This window comes from Xyrauchen texanus, chromosome 15, assembly GCF_025860055.1.
Source record: "Xyrauchen texanus isolate HMW12.3.18 chromosome 15, RBS_HiC_50CHRs, whole genome shotgun sequence".
Lineage (NCBI taxonomy): Eukaryota > Metazoa > Chordata > Actinopteri > Cypriniformes > Catostomidae > Xyrauchen > Xyrauchen texanus.
The window spans coordinates 14,797,418-14,820,866 of record NC_068290.1 but is presented as its reverse complement, the minus strand read 5'-3'; the positions used below and the strand labels follow the sequence as shown (position 1 = coordinate 14,820,866).

At 36.8% G+C, this 23,449-nt stretch overlaps 1 protein-coding gene across 1 annotated transcript; it reads right to left on the bottom strand.

The window, feature by feature from the left end:
- Positions 1-254: 254 nt before the first annotated feature.
- On the bottom strand, positions 255-19,608 carry LOC127655575 (R-spondin-1-like). The gene is made up of 5 exons (XM_052143470.1): positions 19,176-19,608; positions 12,667-12,858; positions 9,121-9,264; positions 6,257-6,466; positions 255-2,169 (listed from the first exon to the last, which is right to left on the bottom strand). Exons 1-5 carry the CDS (start codon positions 19,270-19,272, stop codon positions 2,030-2,032), a joined length of 783 nt encoding a protein of 260 aa, XP_051999430.1. The 5' UTR covers positions 19,273-19,608; the 3' UTR covers positions 255-2,029.
- Positions 19,609-23,449: the final 3,841 nt, after the last annotated feature.

Sequence of the window (23,449 nt, the reverse complement as noted above, 5' to 3'; positions counted from 1 at the left end):
GTCTATTATGTAATTTGTGAAAGTAACGAGTTACTCACTACTTGAGTGCTCTTTTAATTGGATACTTTCTTACTCTTATTCAGGTAATTATTTATGTTAGTACTTTTACTTCTCAGTGAGTAATTATTTTTTTAAGTAATTGTACTTTTACTTGAGTACAGTTTTTGGCTACTCTGGCCACCTCTGGTTAGTTGGGAGTGGGAATATCTGTTGGTTTGATCGACAGCAGACAATGGGCATATTCGGAAGCTGTTTGAAAACAATGTTTATTTTTGCAATTGTATTTGGCGGTGTTAGTGACACAGAAATTACACACCTCAGTCTTGTCAACAAAAAAAAGAAATAAAATAAAATAAAAACAACATACACATACAGATAGATTCGCCCCATTTTAAATGTGACATTTTTGCACAAATACGAACATACACATAAATACACATAACAAAAAAGATGCCTCAAGTTCTTTGTAAATATAAACTGCTTTCAAATGTTTATTCAATTGTACCTTTCCATTTAACTGTATGCAAGACTTTTATAGAAATATGTATATATAATAACAATATACTGTATATGTTGCATCAGGATAAATGGAGGCTGACATTTTCAGTGTCTTTTTTTCTCATGTGGGGTGTAAATGTTTGATACCCACTGATGAGCTCAAAATGCTGTAGAAAGCAAACAGACTAAAAAGCTACAAAAAGTGTCACTGGTTGCTACATTTAAATAAGTGTATGATGCCTTTCCTCTGATAATACTGTACTGTATGTTGCATTACGCATTATGACTTATGTGCTATATTGACCTTGTTGCAAACATGATAACTGATAACTACTGTATATGGATAAATAATATATACGGAGGCTTGTGGTGGTTGCAGTTTTTATGCATTATGCTGGTGCAGTTTCTCAGTGGCTAGGTCACAAAGAAGTGTATAGTAGACTTCTGTTGACAGTCTCACATTTATGGCTACATATATGTAGTAATAACCCAAAGCATTTGCAATTTGACAATATTTTGCCTCTCTTTATCTGCCCCTTAAAACATACAGGTAAAGGTACACGCAAGGACTCAGATTCATAAACATACAATCTGACACCCACACAATCTCTCATACACATACTTCAATATTGTACATTCCTCATTTTTCTGCTGCCTTGTTCTGTGCAGAAAATGCTGTATTTATTTTCCCCTAATCAAAACGGACATTTATTTTACTGTATATAGACCGCTAAAACAATTAAAACTGGTCTACCAGCCATGTTTGTCTCTATACTATCACTTTCAGGGCATTTTTGGATAGTTTTCTGAATAGAAAAGAAAAATCATGATAATAGTTCATCTTTCTCCACATTCTCTCTGTAAACCACAATTTCTGTTCCAGTGCCTTTCTTTTGTTATAAACAACAGAAAAAGAAAAAAAAAAAAAAACAGAGCACTATAATACTTTTCACTCCAGGTCTGTTTTATAAAATGCTTGCAGACAGACTCCAGACTGTTTGCTACCTGTCACGAACATAAAGAGAGCCAACTTTGAAAGACTGTGATTACAGCTGGATTAGGTGAACCGCATGGGATTCTAATGTATTGTAAATTTTTCCTTAAGTAAAGTTAGGACAGTGGGCCTCATTTGCCGTGTCATCTATAGCTTGGGAAGAGTCCAAGGCCTTTTGATAGGTCTAAAAAAGGAACATATGGAAAATTTCGGCAACCACAAACAATGCTGTTTCCTGTGGGAAGGTTTACAAAAAAGACAACCCTGCACACGCAGTCTCTCTGGTGCTTCCAATAGCATGAGACTAACCAACCCAGCTCCTTTGGTTCTCTCAAGCTTTACTCAGTTTACACAGTTCAATATTTATTACAGCAATCCTCCAGTTCTCATCAGGCACTTTTTAATGTGTAGCAGCATTACATCTCGATATTATCACAATCAAATACTGTTTTTCTACAGCCAATATGGGTTGACTAGGCGTTCTCCATTCTTTGTCCCACCTGACATCATGTTAAGGTTAGGTCACCATGCTTGTCGTTAAAGTGGGGAAGGTGGTGGTTTCTTTTTCGGGTTTTGGGTCTTTCTTCTCTTGTTGCCCCCTTTGTCACTCTCCTTGGAGTCCCGGCCATGGTCCTTGCCATTTTTTTCACGGGTTCGGGAGTTCTTCCTAGTTTCTCCTGAATAAAAAAAAGGTTTCCATTAGAAAACTCACGATCAAATAAAAAGCTTTTTTATTTTGATTTAGTTTATTTTTTTGTCTGAGGAGAACCTCAGAACCTTGGAATACTTGCACAAAAGATTCACAATAAGACCAAGAAAATGCATTAAGAAAGTAAATAGGATCAATTTTGAATTAATGTTGAAAGTGCGTAGATTGCATTCATTAGTAGCCTGTTAAGGTTTGAAAGCTTAAAGGGTAACTAAACCCCTGCTCAGAGTCTGACTACACCCACTAGAAATATTTGAAAATGCTGGAAAAGTGGGCAGACCCCGACGGGGATAGAGTGAATGAACCGAGTGCGGGGCTGAGCGGGGGGGGGGGCATCGTAGTGACAGATTAATTGACAGCTGCTGTCAGACTCTATGTTATTATTATTCCTCACACGGTCGCAAGACGACATGTACATGAATCTGGCGTGGTGAGATTGCACCTGCTTACGTCAGCTGTCACCGCTTACGTCAGGAAGTACCGCAACAGCCAATAGGAAAATTCAACTGCAGTAGCCACCGTTCAACCTGAAGAGGGCAGCACTCAGACGTTTTTACACCATATATTGTAGAATTAAAACACTTTATACACAAATGTCAAAAAAATTACTTGAATCAATGACCAGTACTAATAAAGCCCCATGCTTACAGATCATTAACTAAAAAAAGTTGGTTTAGGGTTTAGTTACCCTTTAAAGACTGTTGAGAGAGAGTCCAAATGTTACTTTATACTGTATGTGAGGTATGGTTAGTGATTGCAAAGCTAAGTTTGATGCTAGAGAATACTAAAGTTTAATACTATATCTCATACAAAAAAATACAAAAAGCTTTTATATTGAACAACAGTATAGTCCAAATAAATAAATACAATGGTTAAGAACACAGACGAGTTCATTTCCCATTAGCCTTGCTTGAAATAAGGGGGAATCTGGGCCTCCGAACTGACTGATTTTTGTTATGAAGTTGGTGTTGTAAGTCTCAGTGTTCCCTGGAAACCAAAGTCAACACTCATATGGGGCTGGAGAGCATTTGCTCTGCATTTGATAACATTACACACACAACCGCTCTGAGGCTCCTGAAACTGCTTTTCTGCTCATCTCAAACCGCAAAAACTTTACATATATATATATATATAATTTAAATATGATCTTCTTGGAGCATCCACAACTAAATATGTATAGGATGATGCATTGTTACCCTGTCATTATTGCAAAATAATACCCCACTAGGTGACTGTGACCCCGACACAAACGGAGGGGTCGTGTATCACACTGAAGAGGTTTATTTTCCATTTTCGAACTTAAATGAAATATTAAAAGTACTGATTGGAGCTTTTTTAATTATTAGTTGTTAAATATTTGATTATGTGAGAAGAAAGACTGAAGAGTATGAGAGAAGTGAAACTAGCATAATGTCAGAGATTGTTGTCAGGGAAAATGGTCAAATATACAGTTAAGCAGTCATTATACAAAAATATCTGACAGTAGAATGCCGTGATTGACTAATCAGAACTGATCATTCCAGAGAGTTGCATAAAAATTTAAAAATAAAACGTATCATAGGCTTATAATAAAAAGATTCCTGGAGAGTTCACAGACAAAAAGCAACGCTTTCAAAACCAAGATGCAGAATTGTTTGCTAGTATTCTTTACTCTGAGGAGAACAATCCAATTCGCATTAGGAATTTAGAGGAGCTCACAAAATGCCTTTATTCTGGTGTCTTTTAATCATGATTTGAGTTGAGGCACCAAAAAAAACATGGTCTCGACACTCAAAGGAACTCAAAGGAAGTGGAGCTTTAAACTTTGGATCCACATGTTAGCTTTGATAAAGTGGTAAGAGTGCTTGGGGAGGATCCATTCATTTATGACAGCAGTGATTACAGTGCTGCTCAATCCAACCTAAACACATTGCCTGACAAAGGCAATCACGCGTTTAGCGCTTTAGTTTTTCGTGCAAAGACATTTATTAAGCTACAGGAAGGGGAAGAGAATGGAGGGGGGGCTTGGCAAAATGAACACAAAGCGTGAGATCCGCAGACCAGTAAATCAACGGTTTTATACAAGCACTGCCCCCTGTGATTTTTACAGCAGCCCTGTCAGCCAATTTCTGCAGATGTATTCGCAGCCTTGCTAATTTAGCACGTTTATGTACTGGGAAAAAGAGGACATTCGGGTCATGCAACCCATAACCTGCCTGGTCTTTAACACCTGAGTTACATTAATTGTTTTACTCCAGAGAAGAGGGCATTGCTGGTTTGCTTTGCGCCGCAAGGATAAGAAACTTGTGTAGTAGAAAAAATTCCACGTTTTCACTCTAGCCAAGATAACTCTTTGCTAACTGATAATATTTTAACATAGTTAAGGCGAGCATGATATTATGAGATTGAACTACAAACAAATTACTTTACATGTCCAGCCCTATTAGTTCAACATCTCTCTGCTCACTTTCCGACAAGTGGACTCTAAGTTTAGAAATTTGTCATGGGATATAGCATTTTTATGGGGTAGTTTATAATATTTCACTGTTAATTATTCTTATGGACCCCAGGTGGAAATTCTTTCCACAATACGGGCGTCATGCAGAGTAAATTTGCCTCTAATTTCTCAAATGGCACTGTCAAACCTAGTCCAGCATGAAGCCGACTTCTCCCCAAAGAAAAATGGCAAACACTTGATCCCGCTGAGGCTATTCACACATAGAAGCATCATTCCCAGTAACATGCTGTTTCACAACTTTCCAAAAAAAATCGGAACATATATTCTTATGTTTGTTTTAAAATCCATAGATTTGATTTGTTATGAAAAATGTTATAGTGGGTTCACATTGACTGATTCATAAAACACCAAATATGTTTGAAATTAACAGGAAATTGTGCACCCTTTTCTGTAGTAGTTATTTAAAAAAAATAATTATCATTATCATATTTGTTGTCTCAAAATTACTGGCATTAGTTGACCAATGTTTGCACTAGGTGCTCTAAGGGCCTTTTTACACCAAGTACGTGGGCCTTTTACCCTAAGTGTGGGGTAAAAGTCTTCCTCACCACCTTCTTTATAAAACTGAATTTTAACAAAGTCTTTCTAGCAAGTCAGTCTACTGTCTGCCATGTTTGGAATGCTCTCGGGACACTATTTTGGTGCCACTCTGTGGTCATTACACCTGGAAACTGGAGCTTGTGAGCAGTGGTTTAAATTTTAGTAACTACTGACCGATGCCAAATTCACAGTATGATCTTATTAGGCTGGTTTGATCTCTAAAATGTAAATCTTACTGGGCTTAGCTCACTGAAATGTTTCAAGGCCTGTTATAAGCTGGTAAGTAAATTTCAGCATTCATAAAAACAAGCTAATCAAACAAGATTTGGGTCTTTATTTCTGTTGCAATTCATGCAGAGATGAGCAGCCAGGCAGACTGATGTGCTTACTAATAAGCAAATGTCATAATGAATTAGCCAATTGTTAAAAAAACAATTACAAAAAAATCTTATTTGGCTTTTTTGGAGAGTCATGATATGAAACGCTGTTCAGTAAATATTAGGCTAAAATCCACATGAACCATCCAGGGAAATGATGGAGAAGTGGCCGACTGGATATGTAGAAAGAAACAACATGTTCAGACTTACTCTTTCTGGCTAAAAATGTTTATAAACGGCTTATAGGTCTACTACAGGTCCACTAATGTTCCGTTCCCTCTCAGAGCCAGAACAGCATATTGTTGTTAACCTCACTTTCCAGTAAGTTAAAGCAACAAACAAAAGGCTGCCCTTAGATCCGTGGCCAGCAACGGAAAGATTACAAACCAGCTGGGCTTCTGTTTTGTTTACTCGGTACACTCAAGGATTTATTTACACAGTGATGTGTCAGAAATGAAAATAAACTAAATCAAATTAGTATCAGAAGACATGGAGTGTTTCGGAGTGGCCAAAAAAGATAAATGATCAATAAGTTAACAAATCTGTAATTGGCAAACACATGAATTGTAGTCTGTTAACTGATTTCACGCATTCCGTACGGCGCAAGAATTTCCTATCCTTGGTTTTCTGTTTTTCTTTACCTTTGCAAGGGATCTTGTTTTGTACGGTACATCTTTGTATCTGTTTCTCCAGGACACAGCCCGAGGGAGGAATGGTCCCGCTGGAAGTGGCAGGACTTGGAAGCTGTATGGGCTCCCTGGTACGAGTCTGGTTACCTTTTTTAAAGCCACATGTTTTGTTCTTTTTCATACAAGGACCCCATGAACTCCATTCACTTAGATCACATTGAACTGTAACAGAGAAAATCAAAATTGCCAATTTTCAGAATGAAGATAGAATACAACAATTACACAATTTAATATATTTTCAAACAATGGGAAATGAGCAGATTTGTTTGGGGTTTGAACATTTTGTTCCTCTACACAGGGGTCTGAGATACAAGTTATTCCAAACATATGTAGAAAAAATATATTAGGAAACCCCAAAGAATTCACAAGAGAAGCTCAGACTGCTTACATTAACATCACTTATATTTGCCCATTACTTTTTGTTAAAAAGGAGAACCAGTGTTATGATTGTATGTGGAAGGCTCCATTTTTATTCAACGTAATGACAAGCTGTCAAGCTCCAGACTTTCAAATGGATTGAGCTGTTCTCAGGGAGAATTTCAGCTTTTAGTTTGTTTTTTTAATTATTTCTCTGTTTTTTTTTTCTGGAGGCAGGAAGGTCAATGAAAACTTGTCTCTGCCCAAAAAAAATTTGACTGTGTCAATTCGAACCAGCCTGGCCATTCTCTGTTGATCAACCAGGCATTTCCATCCACAGAACTGCCACTCACTGGATGTTTTTAGTTTTTGGCCCCATTCTAAGTAAATTCAAGAGACTGAAGTGTGTGAAAATCCCAGGAGATTAGCAGTTACAGAAATACTCAAACAAGCCTGTCTGACACAAACAATCATCCATGAGATTATCTAATCAGCCAATCATGTGGCAGCAGTGCATTATATCATGCAGACACGGGCCATGAACTTCAGTTAATGTTCACATCAACAATCAGAATGGGGAAAATGTGATCTCGTGATTTCAACCACGGCATGATTGCATGTATGCTGGGTTAGAAATCTGAAGGATTAATAGTGGTGTTTTCCTTATTACATCACATATTGTTCTGAAAGCAAAAAGAAACAAATGAAACAAGGAATGTAGGCTTTCATCCGTGCAGCCTGACCGAAGCAAAGTGGGCACGTTTACACGTGAGATTAACCGAAAGTGAAGCACTGCGGGTCGTGATGCGCAAATGGCTTGCACACGCTGCACAAATCTGTTTGGTATCCTGCAGTCTTGTCACATTTTAACTTTTTCTTTAGTCTCCCATTCAGCTCATGAAAACACACTGCGTGACCATGAGGATGGATTAAATCAAGATGTAGATTGAATGCTGGAGCAGAATTTATATAAATAAAATAGTCTACACCTCTCGCCGTTGCTTGTATGCCAGTGATTACCCCTCCGCGTGCCAGCACTGGACATAGGTTGCCAACCCCTGCTCTAAAGACTGTTGTGCATGAAAATCCCAAGAGATCAGCAGATACAGAAAAATTCAAACCAGCCCATCTGGCACCTCTACACGGTCAAATCACTGAGATCAAACTTTAACCCCATTCTGATGGTTGATGTGAACATTAACTGAAGCTCCTGACCCATATTTGCGTGATTTTATGCATTGCATGACTGCCATTGCTGCCACAGGATTGGCTGATTAGATAATTGCTTGAAAAAGTAGGTGTACAGGTGTTCATAATAAAGTACTCAGTCAGTGTATGTTATGAGTGGGTCAAGTGCTCATGATGGCCTTTAGCCGTTTTTGAAGACAGAGAGGGAGTCTGCTTCAAGGATGGAGTTAGGAATGTCATTCCACCATCGAGGTACAGTGAAGCTGAATGTCCAGTAAAGTGATTTGTTGCCTCTTTGTGTTGGTACCACAAGGTGACGCACATTTGCAAACCCCAGCCTTCTGTTGGGAATGTAGCTCTTCAGGAATGATTTTAGGTAAACTGGCACAGAACCAGTAACTGTTCTGTATGCCAACATCAGATCCTTAAATTTGATATGTGCAGCAACCAGCAGCCAGTGAAGAGAGCAAGGAGGGATGTAACATGTGCTCTCTTGGGTTCATTGAAGACCAGACATGCTGCTGCATTAGGGTTCATTTGCAGAGGTCTAATTCAGGAAGGCTGGCTAAAAGAGCATTGCAGTAATCCCGCCTAGATGACAACAGACTGGACAAGAAGTTGCGTGGCATGTTCAGAGAAGAAGGGTCTTATCTTCCTAATGTTAGAGTGCAAATCTACAGGATCAGGCTATTTTTGTGGTCCGTGAAACTGAGTTGGTTGTCGATGGTTACCCCAAGGTTTCTGACTGTTTTGGATGGTTAATTTGTAAGATACTGTACTTTCCAATCATCTATAGTCTATGTGACAAATTTACATAAGGGACATAATTAATAAAAAATGGTGGTGTAGAATGTATTGTGTATGAGTTCACTTTTAGTCAAAGCAAAAGATTAACCACACAATTTTGAAAGTTCTGTATCATTTACTCAACCTCATGTTGAGAATATCAGTGAACTTAGTATCAGTGAATAACAACTTAAATGGCAATCTATTTCTATTTATCGCTTGACTTCAGAAAACCTGTAATATAGCTCACAGGTCATATATACTACTTTTGTGTTGTTTTAGATCCTTTTTGACACTTGAAAGCTTCCGTTTAATTGTAATTGTCCAGCAAAAAAATAACCAATACATTCCTCCAAATTTCTCCTATTGTGTTCCAAGAAAAGAAAATTCATACATGTATAGAACGAGATGAGGGTGAGTTAATGATGACATCATTTTCATTTTTGGTTTAACAATTCTAAACCTGCCATGTGGAGGTCACTCACCTACACACTCCATAGTGCCGTTGACGGTGCTGAATCCTTCGGGACAGCTGGAGTAACACCGCCCTCTGTGTGAGTACAAGCCCTCCTTACATTTTGTGCAAAAATTTCGGCTAAAACATGCCTCACAGTTTTCTATTTTACATTCTGAAATGCAGAAAAACAAACAAAAAGTGTTATATGGCACTCACTTTATCAAAACTGTAATTTAGACTACAATGCAGATTTTTATATAAAAGTTGCTGTGTGTAATATTTTCATGTTAAAAATGTTTCCTTTATCCCAGCTTACGTAATATGCAGAGTCAACTTTAAGCAAGTAAACTTCACCTAAAAGTGTAACACTATGGCGCAATTAAAAAAATTCTCTGTTTGTTTGAGCGGCCCCTCAGCCTGACAGAGCAACATTGGCTCAATAATTGGTGTGAGTTTGACCAGGACTATCTGTTTATACAACCAATACAGGGGGAATTTTGTAAAATCTGTTCGATAACAGTGATTATTTTTTACATTTCCTTTGCTGATGCTCGTGGTGCAGAAAATACACACTTCAGCTTTTAATGAGTGGACTAAATACCCCCGTCTGATGATTTATTGTCTGGGGTGGGTAGGTGAAAATGTACAGAAGCAGACTATGCATGCACGCAAGCATTAAAATATCTAACGAACAACACCACGATTATCAAAAGTGTGCATCCACCTTTTTCAATTACTAATTCAGTTTCTTATCCAAAATATCCTCCATTCATGACACTAAAACATCAAGATTCTCATAGCTTCACACACCTTATTACAAACTATGCTTATTTTGGTTAAACTACCAAAAATTGGAGGCAATTATGGATTTTGGCAGACTTAAAACAAAACACCTTCTAATGAGGCAAAATCCACTTCCCAACCCACAGTCTTTTAACAATTATCCTCATTATGGTATTCTGCTTAAAAAAAAAAAAAATCTAACTCTTACATATCCATTGATCTAGTAAACCTGAGAGAATAAATATCATGACTAAATGTATTAAACCTGAATTGAATTTAATTGAATTGGCCGCTGCGCAGATTGAACTTTAAATTAAGAAATATCACACATCATTTTTACAAATGAGATAATATTGCTGTGACATAAGCAAAAATAAAACTCTTAAATTTCATTGAAGACCCGGGACACTCTCAGAGCAGCAGCTTATCAGCCAGGCCAAAAACACTAATAATGTAACTAACAATTTTCTTGAGCCATGTTTTCTGTTTGAAACTTTTTTGTTATAACCTGCTCTCAAATACTACTTTAAATGCCTGACAACTGCATTTGACATTAGTAATGTTTTGAGCAAATACTTTTGCACTCGAGCATTTACAAATGTAGCCTTAATGCAAGACAAATGTTGTTAACAAGACATCAATGGGATTTGGATACAAATGGGGGGAAGTCACTTAGGACTGAGAAGAACAGAGAGAACGATGGGTTCACACAGACGTCTTTTATAAAGTCCAGCAAAACACGCCATATATTTTATCAAACCCACACACACACACACACACATACAAAAGCAAAACACATGAAATGAGCACATCAAGGTTTGGGGTTCTGTGAGATAAGTTGTTAACAGTAAGAAGTGCTGTGACAAGAGTTTTGACATTGATATGTGAAGGAGTCAACACCTGTGGATACAACTTATTTCAGGCTCAATGTGTGGGTCATAAAGATACTTAAAGGCTAACAATCAGACAGCTGCATATGGTATTTCAAAGAATACAGTCAAAAAATTATGAATTAAAGGCACTAGAGAGTTGTGAAATAAAAACACCACTCCACTCTCTCTTCCCTTGATGCTAACATTCAAATGTAAGGTTATCTAGAATGAACGTTTAACCAAAAACATCTGAGAGGTATAAAGGGGTGTGAGTGTATCATGGTAACTAAAGTATTTTCTTCCTATAACAAAATATAATGACTCCAAGCTGTGGTTCCCACTAATTGGCTTTCAAAACATGCTAGAAAAGGGAGCATGCAGTATGTTCAAATTACAACTGGAAAAGCTTTGGTGGGTTGAAGTTAGAAAATGCTCAAACAAAGCTAATAATTTCCACCCACAACAGGAGTAAAGAGCTACTACTAATCAATTTACGAGTGGTATTTCCTTGTTTATCTACAGTTCTCCCCATGCTTTCACTTTATCACAGTAAAAATGCTCACGCACATGTTGAGAAAAGACCACAGGGTCTCCAGCTGAAAACCTAGAGAGTGCACTATTAAAACAAAAAGTCTGAAAAAGTATGATTAGAGGTAAATCCTCATTAGACTTTTTGCGTGGGGTTTTGTGTAGAAAGAAAGAAAAATGTGGTCAGATCTGAACTAGAATGAACTCTGTATTTACGGCCTAATGTAATAACATGGACTTCCTAACAGAAACAGACAAACAGTGTATTACCAATGTTTTGCTTTGGATGTTTTCCCCAACCATGTTTTTCACCCACAAAGTAAGAGAAAACAGATCACTGGCTCAGCATTTGGCATCCCTAGTTTAGACATGCTGGTTTAATGCCAAAGTGGAATAACTGATGTTTAAAAAATGAGTAACTGATGTTAAAACCTATGAAACAGATATAAACTGGGTAACTGACATTAAAACCTGTGAAATAGATTTAAAAATAAATGGGTAACTGATGTAAAAACCTGTAAAACTGAAATTACAAACCAGGTAACTAATGTTAAAACCTGTGTAACTGATGTAAAAAAATATTTTACAAAAATATTATTATTTATTAATTATATTTTTTTGCAGCTGTTTCAATAAGTTCTATTTTTGGACCTGGCAGGAAATGTTATGGTCTGCAAGTTACCATTTGTTTTTAAATACTTGAAGTACTTCAAGCTGGAAATTTGATTCCTCATGATATGACCCTTTTAAAATGAGCTAATACAGGTACAATACTGTGCAAAATTCTTAGGCACATAAGATGTTTCACAAAAACATTTGTTTTAGATTGTTATTTATATCTTCAGCTTTAGTGTGTCAATATGAATTAAAAATGTTAGACTCCCAAACATTCATTTTGCAAATAGAATATAGTAGAAGAAATGGGAGCCTGGCAACAGATGGCATGGCCCACACAGAGCCCCACACTGAACATTGAGTCTTCTTAAATAGATAAAAGAACTGTGGTGAATTCTCCAAGACACTTGGAACATCCTATCCAACAACAATTAAGAAAAACAGTTTCTTGGTGTACCGAGGAGAATTGGTGCTGTTTTGAATTAAAAGAGGTCACACCAAATATTGATTTAGCTTTTTTATGTTTACTGGACTAAGCATGACGTTAACTGATAAATTAAAACTGTTTATGCCATTATTTTTGAAGACATCCTCAATATGCAAAAATGTTTCACAAGTCTCTAAAACCTTTGCACATTACTGTACTGTACAGATAAAGGTCATTTTAAGACTCAATGTTGGTCAGAAACAATATAGTCAAACTGTAAAATAATCTTCATTTTACAGTACTTGTTGATTTACAGATTTGAAATTGAATCAGAAGAGTAAAGACTCACGTGTGCATTTGTTCATATCCCTATTTCGAATGCCATAATATCCAACAGGACAGGCAGCGAGGCAAACGCCTATCTGACGGATGTCATTCCGCTCCAGTAGGATGAAGAGCCGGGGCCGACATTTAAGACAGCCGTTGTACTCCGAGCAGTGTTCACAGCCATTTGAGCACGACGGTGGTACTTCAGTGCTAACTGATGGAACAGAGAAAGGGAAAAGAGAGTGAGTTTGATACTATATATGCTTCCTTACCATTTAGCAGACACTTTTTATTATCCAAAGTCCTTAATGACTGGTTACCAGGAGGTGATAGAGCAGAGTTACGATCTCAGCAACCCTACCTGAACTTGAAGCTGCAAACATTGTTTGAGCAACCTAAATTCTGACCCTACACCCCCAAATATCAAGAAGGGATCATCTCTGTACCTTCCCTGCTGAAAAGACCAGCACAGACCAGCATGACTTTCCAAGCTGGTCTTCTGCTGGTCTAGCTGGTGCACCAGCAAAGCCAAGGGATAACTGGCAAAACTGATGAGACTAATCGACCAGCATTGAATTTTAGGTAAAGCTGGTTGTCCAAGGTAATCAAGCTGAACTAGCAAGCCAAGTAGCCTAGTGGCGACATCAGCACACCAGCATCACATGATGGAATCAGCATCCAAAACAGAGACTAATGCTTTTCAGCAGGGTTACATGTAACTACATAAATTCAGTAGATATAATCAAGGTCACTTTAAGACAAGTTCACTTGTCTTAGCTATTAGGTATCTACTTGAACGGGGACAGAAAGACATCTCAAAAGCTTTCAAAATTAAGTTTTATAATATATTCCAATCAACAATAAAATCTGACAAGAAGGATATCATCAATTTAGCATCTTTAGCTTAAATCACACTAAAGAACAGTATTTTTCAGGCTGGTTCAGTTAATACAAATGAATACACGTTGATCAAAAATGTGTTTGGCTCAGTATCATCTTATAGAAATTAAGTGACTTCAGCAACATTTTTGCAAAATGATATTACATGATTCATTACACATATCGCATCAGTTTCATGGTGAAATGTCCACTGTGTGGCACTAAAAGTGAGTTAACTGTTCTTCCAAACAGATGGGGTTAAGGTTTATTCTCTAATGAGTTTTAAACCAACAAAACCTACCTTACTACCCTAAACCTTAAACATAATCTTAACCAATGTCGTCACAAGATTAAAAAGGATGCGGTTTTAAAGTTTAAAGCTCTATTGAGTTTTAAATAAAGAAAACTGACATCCCTACCCTAAACCTTGAACCTAAACCAAACAATAGGTTCATAAAATGCAAATTTAAGATAAAAAGAAATAGTGCTGTCAGTCGATTAATTTTTTTAATCATGATTAGTCACATTTTCATAGATTTTGAAAGTGCTGAAATTTGACTCCAAATATAAATTTTTCCATTCAAAATGCATGGATTTCCTTCCTAGGCAAGAAAACAAAACAATATGTAACAATATAATGCTTTATTAACATTTTCCAAACAAATTCTTCCACAGTATAAAGATAGAAATAAATAGTAATAAAATAACACCAGTTCAAGTAATATTAAACATTTCCCAAAGCCCAAGTGGGAGTTTAACTAACTGAAAGAATAACCTCCTCACATAAGTTGCATATTTATTGAAATGGGAAATAAATCTCTTAAACTTTAATCCTCCATAATATTAATCAGCTGACAGACTCTGACAATCGATTTTATTACAGCAACCGTGAAGCCGCATTCGTTATATATTTCAGGGCGTCAGCGCCAGTATCAAGTGCTGCTTTGAACTCCACATGAAAAGAACTTGCAGACAAAAACGTCTCATTCTGCGTTTTGGGAATAGTTCAGACTTGGCGTGCTTCTTTTGTAATTAAAATGTACCTTACTTAGGCTGAAAAATACTTGATATCTGTCACAAGTTCCATCTGTGCTTGTTTTGCACAACAAATAGTGTCCTTTCCCCCATCACTTTATTACTAACACTGAATCACTGCTGTGCGTGTTTTTGATGTGTGCATACGTCTAGTGAGCCCAGGTGGACACGTCACAGAGCTTCTGCCCTTCCAACCAATGTTTGCACTGGTATATGCTGTATTAACGGTAAATGCGTTAATCGCATAATAAAACGTTCATTTTGAAAGCTCTAAAAAACACTATTGCTAAAGCAACCACGTCATTTTGTCTTGCTTCTATTAAAGTTTTGCCTCACATGTCAACAAGCATGCTGTTCGGGAATCATACCCCAGAACTTTGAATTACAAGTGCAATGCTTTATTAGTTGAGTTGCTGCACTTGAACAAGCCTGTAAATGTATTTGATTTTGATGTCATAAGATAGCATTGTGTGAGGAACAAAGCGAAAAGTGCTTGTTTATACCATTTTACCTGTGATTTGTGTGAAACTGAATAAAAGCCATTGTTGTAGCAGCACTAGGGTTTATTTAGCCAAGAAACTACTGCGATATGTACAACGAGTTACATAAAAATATATATTTTTTTAAATGCAGGTATAGTAACATATATTTATGAGACCAGGTTGCATTTTTCAACTTGTGGCCCATCTCCTACGCCTTATAATGTCCCTGGTATAATGTAATTAATTTGAGAGTGCACTGTGAGAAAAGGCAGCTCATTATGACACATCAGTATGACATTTTCTTAACAGTACTTCAGCCTGCAGGGCTGTAAAGATGGTACTGTTTTATCTTGGTTTATCTGTGTTTGTAGCTAATTTACTCCAAGTCATGCCAATTATCCTTGTATGGAAATTGTTTTATTGAAAGAAACCAAGTAATCTGGACATCACACCCAGAATGGGGAAAATGAGCAGGGAAACTGAAGAGATGGATCCTTTTTGGTTGTTTGGTTGTTTTTTACAGACAGAAAATAAATCAGTCCTCATTCTGTCCAGGTGCCCCAAATCATGCCCACATGATTCAATAAAAGCACCTATAGAATGTAAGAAAACTCACTTGTCCCTTGTGACTTTCCATGCCTTGCTTGTATGGTCCAAACATTTCAGCCTTTGAGGCCAAGTAGAAATAAACGATTACTCTGAAAGCGTGTCAGAGTGCACATCCTGTTCCTGGTAGGCCCGAATGGAGTCAAAACTGCAGCCATCTGCTTTAATTTATGGGTCTATATATGTAGCATCAGCTCTAAAGATACATTCTCAGAAGGCAATCAATCTGAAGACCTTGTCTCACAGGGATGCTAAACGTGTTTAACTGTCCAGCTGTAAATAAACCACACCTACAGTAAGTGATGTAACCTAATGGATGAATGTAAGCACACGAGAAAGGCAAACACTTATCACATATATAATAAAATCTATTATCATATATCCATAAATTAAAATTACTTGCCATATAACCAAACCCAGATGGTATATTCAGACTTTTTTTGCATTTTCTGCACTTATGTTTGGGAAAATATGCAGAATGGATTTAAATATTGTTAAACGGGTTAAAGCTGAGAGTACTAGATGAAAAGAATAATCAAATTCACCTAAATATTTAACAGATTTGTCATTTTTTTCTCTCATATGGCTAGAGTGCCCTTTGAGGTCATTTTAAATTTTTGCATGTAGGAGAATTATACTGCCTGTCTGACCTGCTGAAAAAGCTTGGTCTATGTTTAGTTGGATTAGCTGGTCAGTCAATCTAAAATGCCCAAAACAAGATCTGCCTGACCAGGCTGGAAGACCATCAAACCAGCTTAGGCTTGCTTAAAATCTATTCCAAAGATTCAAAGATTCAAAAGTTTCATCATATTATTGATTAAGTTAAGTACATAGCACCAGTAGAAAACAGCTTCATCTCAGAGGTCAACAAAACATTCACTGCATGATTAACTGAAACAGCCCTACTAATTCAGCAAGTACTTCCAGAGTATTTCAGACAGGGTCAGCTTGACAATGACTACTTGTTCCTAAAAGGTCTACAAACAGGTCCTCAAAAATGAGTATTTTTAGACAATGGGACACTTTTCATCACTGCACTCCTTTTGTCTCTCTCTCATATCTTAAATAAGTGAAAAAGCCTCTCAGCAGGAACAACAAATATTATTCTTGTATTATAAATGGTTAGGGTGAAATATTGTTTCAGGAATTCAAAAATGTACAGGAAGAGAGGTTAGGATGCATGGTACACGCTACTCATGAACCTTGCATGCGCACTAAACAAGCACAAAACAGATAGCAACAGTTACCTCTCACTGTTAAACAGTATATATCATGGTCATAAGAAGGTCGCCATTAGAGTTTTTTTCTAAAGCAAGAGATTACAGAGGAGTTTTATGGATATAGAAAAGAACTGGTAGCACAAATGTCATGACATTTTGCCCACAATTACCTAAAACTCAGAGGGACCAAACAAAAATATATAAAATATAGTTATTTTGGAATGTAGCAATAATCAGAAGCGTATTAATGCAATAGAGAGAAGGGAACAACACATCTTTAACCTTAACATTTAAATTCTGTAATTATTTACTAACTCATGTTGTTCATCCGGTTCACAAATTGGACTGAACAATTTGTTCATAAACTGGACAGATCTGGTTCAAGTTCAGCTCACTGACTGATCCAATTATCAGTGAATAATTACTTACAATTTCTGTCATTATATGGAAAAGATCTGGTTGAATAAGATTCTACATTTTGTTCTACTTTAGAAAGGCAAATGAGTTTGGAACATGAGTGTGAGCAATCACAGAAATTTAGTTTTTGAAGATTTCAGATGCATCTGTCACACAAAGGTAACCAGTATTTCAAGTTCAGCTGATGAGCTCACAACATGGTGCTAATGAAAGCATGCCTCTGTTTTCATCCCTCACCTCTGTGAGTGGGTAGAAAAGCTGGATCACTCCTTTCTCAGACCAGAAACTGCATTAGGCACTGTGCCATAGAACAGTTGTACAGAGCAGTATAACAATTTAAGATAGTTTATAACATAACGAAACTAAACACTTGGGCAAAATGAATAATAGATGTTTTTGTGGTTTGGTTGAGATATTTTTGGAGAGAGAGAGAGAGAGAGGGAGAGAGAGGGAGAGCGAGAACACAGGAAATTCTAATAGCTGATCAATCAAGTGTGCAATAACAGTTGTCAGAGTTGTTTGCTTCCATTCTGTCGATAAAACAGCTATAAAATAATGACCACTATTATGAAGGTGGAATGGTCATATCAGCTACAGTGAGGTCATGAGATTGTGGAGCATCTGCAGATTTATTTCAATGAGTAACTCACTGTTTATTTCTCTACAGTTGACTTCCTAATGGTATTAGCTTTGTCAACCTCCGGTAATTGTCACAATGCATTATATGCTCTTTCTGTTCAGTCACTATGATATTAAAGTGTCTGGCAAGCAAATAAATGGTGATTTTTTTTATAGTATTTTCTTTGATACAACTGTCTTTTTATAACTACTGCCAATTAAAAAAGTTTAACCTACAGATAAGCCAATGTAGCAGATTTGTTCATTTGCTATGAAGCAGGTTAATTTGCTATATATTTCTCTAGAGGGCGCTCTAAACACCTCAACGCTGTATTCTTCCATCTGAAGCCCCCCTCAAATAATGCACCATGCTCATCTGGATAATGTCAAATAAACAAACAAAATAAATAAATAAACTAAACTAAAAAACAAAACAACACCTGCAGACAACTTATTATCAGAAATTGGCCTGATTTTTTTGTTTGATTTTTCAAAATAATTTCAAAGCCCCAAAGGATCTAGTAATTGTTTGAGTCAAGATAATGATTTACTACTACTCTCTCTCTCTCTCTCTCTCTCTCTCTCTCTCTCTCTCTCTCTCTCTCTCTCTCTCTCTCTCTCCCTTTCTCTCTCTCTCTCTCTCTCTCTCTCTCTCACTCTCTCTCTCTCTCTCTCACTCACTCACTCACACACACACACACACACACACACACACACACACATACAAGGTAGAGCACTGAAGTATTATTACTGAGATCCACACAAATGTCATCAGCGTTTTTACTATGAGAAGTCCGCACACATAAGAGAACAGATGCAATATTGCAGAGTGAGTTTTGTTGCAATGTGGGGGTTTTAAAACTAACTGTCCATAAAAGGAACAAATCAATAAAAACAACATTTGGTCATAAAACATCTACGGTTAGAGTTGCTCTGAAGACCGACAAATTAACAAGGAAAAGCATTTAGGTATTTATATTTAGGTATTTTGCATTTAGGTATTTATATTTAGGTATTCAGGCAGAAACGGTTCCAATATGGCCAAGCTTTGGAACATGACATTTACACCGGCCTCAAAAAGGTATGTTCCAGATGATAATCACCCTAATACAACACCAAAACTGGCATGACAGTTCAAAAAAGATTCAAAACATGTCAGAAAAGCTCTAATGGGCCACACTGGGATACAAAATAATAGGAAGGAAAAAAATAAACAAAATACATTCTTTACTGCAGAGAGAGAGAACTCAAGTAGCACATGCGTGATGACTCACTCCGTCTCTGTCTTCGTCCTTTGGAGACCTTGAGGTTATCGCCATGACCCATGGAGCTGAGGAAGACCACTGCCAGCACCACCAGTCCCAAATGCATAGTCCCTGCTGCCCAGTCCCTGCCGCTGGGACCCCCCTGCAGGCAGACAGATCACAGCTGAGGGGGCCCCTTTTACGCTGTGGCAGGTGGATCGCTGGTGTTGTCGACTACAGCCAGTCACAGCCCCCTTCAAAGGAGGCCTCTGCCATTGCAAGTCCAAACATGCCTGGGGAACAAACCATAGCACTCAAGAGGATGAAGATGTTGAAGGTTGGGTGCAGCACTCAGGAGTGGAGCAGCGGGGTGAGATGAGATCTTGTGGAAAATGCTGTGTGCCCTTCAACCCATGAAGCCAGGCAAAACTGAAAGGAGAGAGAAGCCTACAGCGGCCTCGACCAGGAGATCCTAATGTGAGTGAGCAACCCAGCCCAGGAGCATGTGTCTTATAGGGATGCTGGGAGGAGGAGGGGGTGTGCCAAAAAAACGAAAGAGATGGAGAGAGATTCTGGACTCCTACGCGTGACAATGCATCTGTCAGTGCCAAGATCTGTTGCAGAGAGACAGAGAGAGTGAAAGAGAAACAGACAAACAGAGAGAAGGAGGGAGTTGGATGTAGAAAGGAGAGGGTGAACGGGGGGAGAAGAGTACAATGAGACATGTATATATACAACGGTACTTTGTTAAGTCAGCATGTCAAAAGAAAGTCATAATATCTTGCCGCAACTTTTTTAAGCTACAAACTCAATTATGTTCATTTAAATACTAAATACTTCAAAAAAGACGATCTATGCATTTTATGTAAACTATGATCAAATATTATTTTTGGGATCTAGGAAAAAGGGATGGATGGAAAAACAGCTTCCTCAGTTCTTACATAAATGCGCCCTTTAATTTCTATTACTGCATTTTCTCAACAAAATTCATCTTTTCTGTGCTCCAAATTTGTTAAATTGATTCATGGATATCTGGTCTGGAATTGTAAATGTGGACACAATAGTTTGTGTAATGTAACACCAAACTGGTATTTTGTCAGTTTATACCACACATGCCTGCCATGCTTATTTTTCCTTGGCCAAACAGATCTATGCGCAGGGAAAGCAAACAAAATGTTTTCTCTTCACTGTAATTCCACCATTAAGATTAACAAATTGCTCAAATGTTCTGTCACTTAAGCTTATTATACCAAAAATAGGGCACAGTGAAACAAATACCACAATAACATTCAGTCACTTCAAAATGCCTTGTTGAGAGAAGTAATTCATGGAAAAACATATTTACCATATCCTTCAGAAATCAATGAGCACACTGGCATGAAAACTTATATATGTGTCTCAAGAAGCAAAAGAAAAGATAGAGATCAAATATTTGCCTCTCTATGAAAGAGATATATTTATAAAATGATTCTTAATCACATTCCAGCAAAATGGATGAGCATTTTGGATTTATGCAAGAGAAACATCATGCTTGGACGTGTCAGGATAGGAGGGTCATATTTGTCTACAGGTTGTCTGGATCTTGCCTCATTTTTATAAGTGAAGGCATCATCTGATAATTCTTAACATTCCAAAAAATACTTTTATATACCAACAAAGCTACAGATATCTACATTTCAGGAGTAGCCCTTATAAATTGTAAAATAAATAAATAAATACAAATGTACAGACAACAAGCAGTTGCTAAATGAAGTTAATTGTTTCAGTTATAATTAATAATTGAAAAAAACTGAACCAACATACAAGGCAAACATGTTTCTACCTCAGTTTGGTTTGCAGGTCAAGACAAAACTAATCTGATCATATATGCACTTTAAAATATGTTTGAGTTGCTGAAAATATACAAAGGACAAGCCTCTTTGTTAAAATATGTCAGGTCATTGTGAAATATTATAAACGAGAACTGTAACCGTAATAGTGCAATATACATATCACAAGTAACAGTCTAAGTGGAGTCTTTATCTACTGTTAAAAAATAAATAGTATTTCCTATGTATTAAAAAGGAAACAAACAGAAATAAAGGAGAACCCATAAGCAAATAACATTTATCTCATTTCATTTGAGAGATGAGAAGGAATAAGATGTTATCTTCTTATAACCACCTCTCTTTCACAGGATATCTCTTCTACCCAAAGTTTATTTATCTTAGACAATGAATAATAGTTACATGTCTTCGACACCTTCTCCGTATTTATTAGCCAGAGCCAAAAACCTCGTTCCGGCTGTTTGAGGCACTCGTCAGCAATATTAACGAGGAGAGACATCAAGTGTGACGCACTGATATGCCGTCGCACTCGAACCAGAAACAGGAGGGTTTCTCCAGAGTTAAGAGATTACACTTAAAAGTTTACATTCTCGCAAGAAGAAAAAGGGGGCTCTTCTTTTGGTCAGGTGAAATCTAAATGTGAAAATAGCAGCAGGTAAGGTACAGAAAACTGTAAAGGAATGTTGTCCATACCAAAGGAAAAAGCCAAACAAAAATCAAGTGTAAATCTTCCTCTTTTCAATCAATAATGTTTCTAAGCAAAACTTTGATTAATTGTCTCATTGCACAAATAAGCCTTTCTGCATGTGGTTAAGGTTTTCTAATGGCACTTGGGCACCTCTACATGTTTGGATTGACTCTGCCTTTGCCTTCATGCTCATGTTCATTCAGCTAAACAACAAATCGAAACTCTCTCATTAAAGATTAAATTATGTGTTGTGTAGATCTATTGATATATCAATTATCTATTTCTATGAGCCATCACTAAGTAAGAGTACATTGTAAAAAAAAAAAAATCATAAAATGTATGGTAAATTACCGGCATATATGGTTGCCAAACATTTACTGTAAAAAATACAGTGACCATGTTTCAGGCTTTAAAGGATGTAATTTTGATGCCTGTATATTTTATTTTAGTACACTAACATTTTGGTACTCAAAAAAATGCTTTTCACTTTATAATGTATTGTTAATCAATGTAGTAATTGCAGAAAGGCACACGATGTTGGCCTTTCCAGGAGCAATGACCAAAAAACATGTAGAGACAGTGCACAGTGTTACTCACACAAACACAAAACCCCTTCAGGGTTGCTCGTGTGAAATAGAAAAAAGTGCAATAAACTTTATATAAACCACATAAAATGTAATACGGAACACCTCAAAGTACACAACTGATATTAAAAAACATAACAATTCCCATAAACTATAATGAAATGTGATGGTCATGCAGGGAATTTTGGAACACCTGATTATTGTTTTTAGCATAATTTTTAGAGCGCACTGGGAATTGGGCATTCCAAACTGGGGAGAAAAAGAGAAGAACAAATAATAATGATAATAATAATTTACATTAAAAAGTACATGTATTTTCTTGTTAAACATAATTTTTTACCATTAATTATATGGTAAAATTATACTTTTTACATCTAAAAAAATTTTTTTTTTACATAATTTTACTGTAAAATGACATGTATTGTCTTTATTAATTTATTATCATCTTATGGTAACTACCTTTTAATCAAATCGTGTTTTTACTGTAGCATTTTTATAGTCATTTACCGTCAACATTGTTTACAGTGTACCTGTAACTCAATTGGTAGAGCATGATGCTAACAACACCAGCATCATAGGTTTAATACATAAGGAACACACTTACAGTTAAAAACATATACAGTAGCTTGAATACACTGTAGGCTGCTTTGAAAAAAGCATCTTCTAAATGCATAAATGTAATGTCAATATAAGTTCAAGCTGGAGGTGTTATTGTGCCAATCTGCGCTGTTCTGGAATACTTTTTTCAATGTAAGCCTGCAATAGACAGACGTTTTTGAATGTTGTGACATGTCTCACTTCTTTTTCATCATCTCATGCTGTAAGCACAGCATTTTTAAGATGTTGTGTCAAGTTAAAAGTAATTAAACTTTTAAAAACAGATCTCAAGTCACCTGCAATCTGTTCCATTTGTTGTGCTGCAACTAGTTTTTGTAATGGAAGAACACAATCTGTTTGAACGGCCTTTAAATTCTTTCAATTAGTCCAGCTCCATTAGCTCCACTATGTACTATCCTTCTTCAGTATACTGCAACAATTTTTTCCATCGATACTGAATTCTGCCTTTTCTTATCTTGTATGACGAAGGCCAACAGCCCAGCTTACTCTGCAGAACATGTGTTCTAGCAGTTGTATTGGGCAGCAAGTTCAGGCGGAACCATAAAAAAGGTCAAAGCAGTAAACAGACTATAAACAAAGACTGCAATA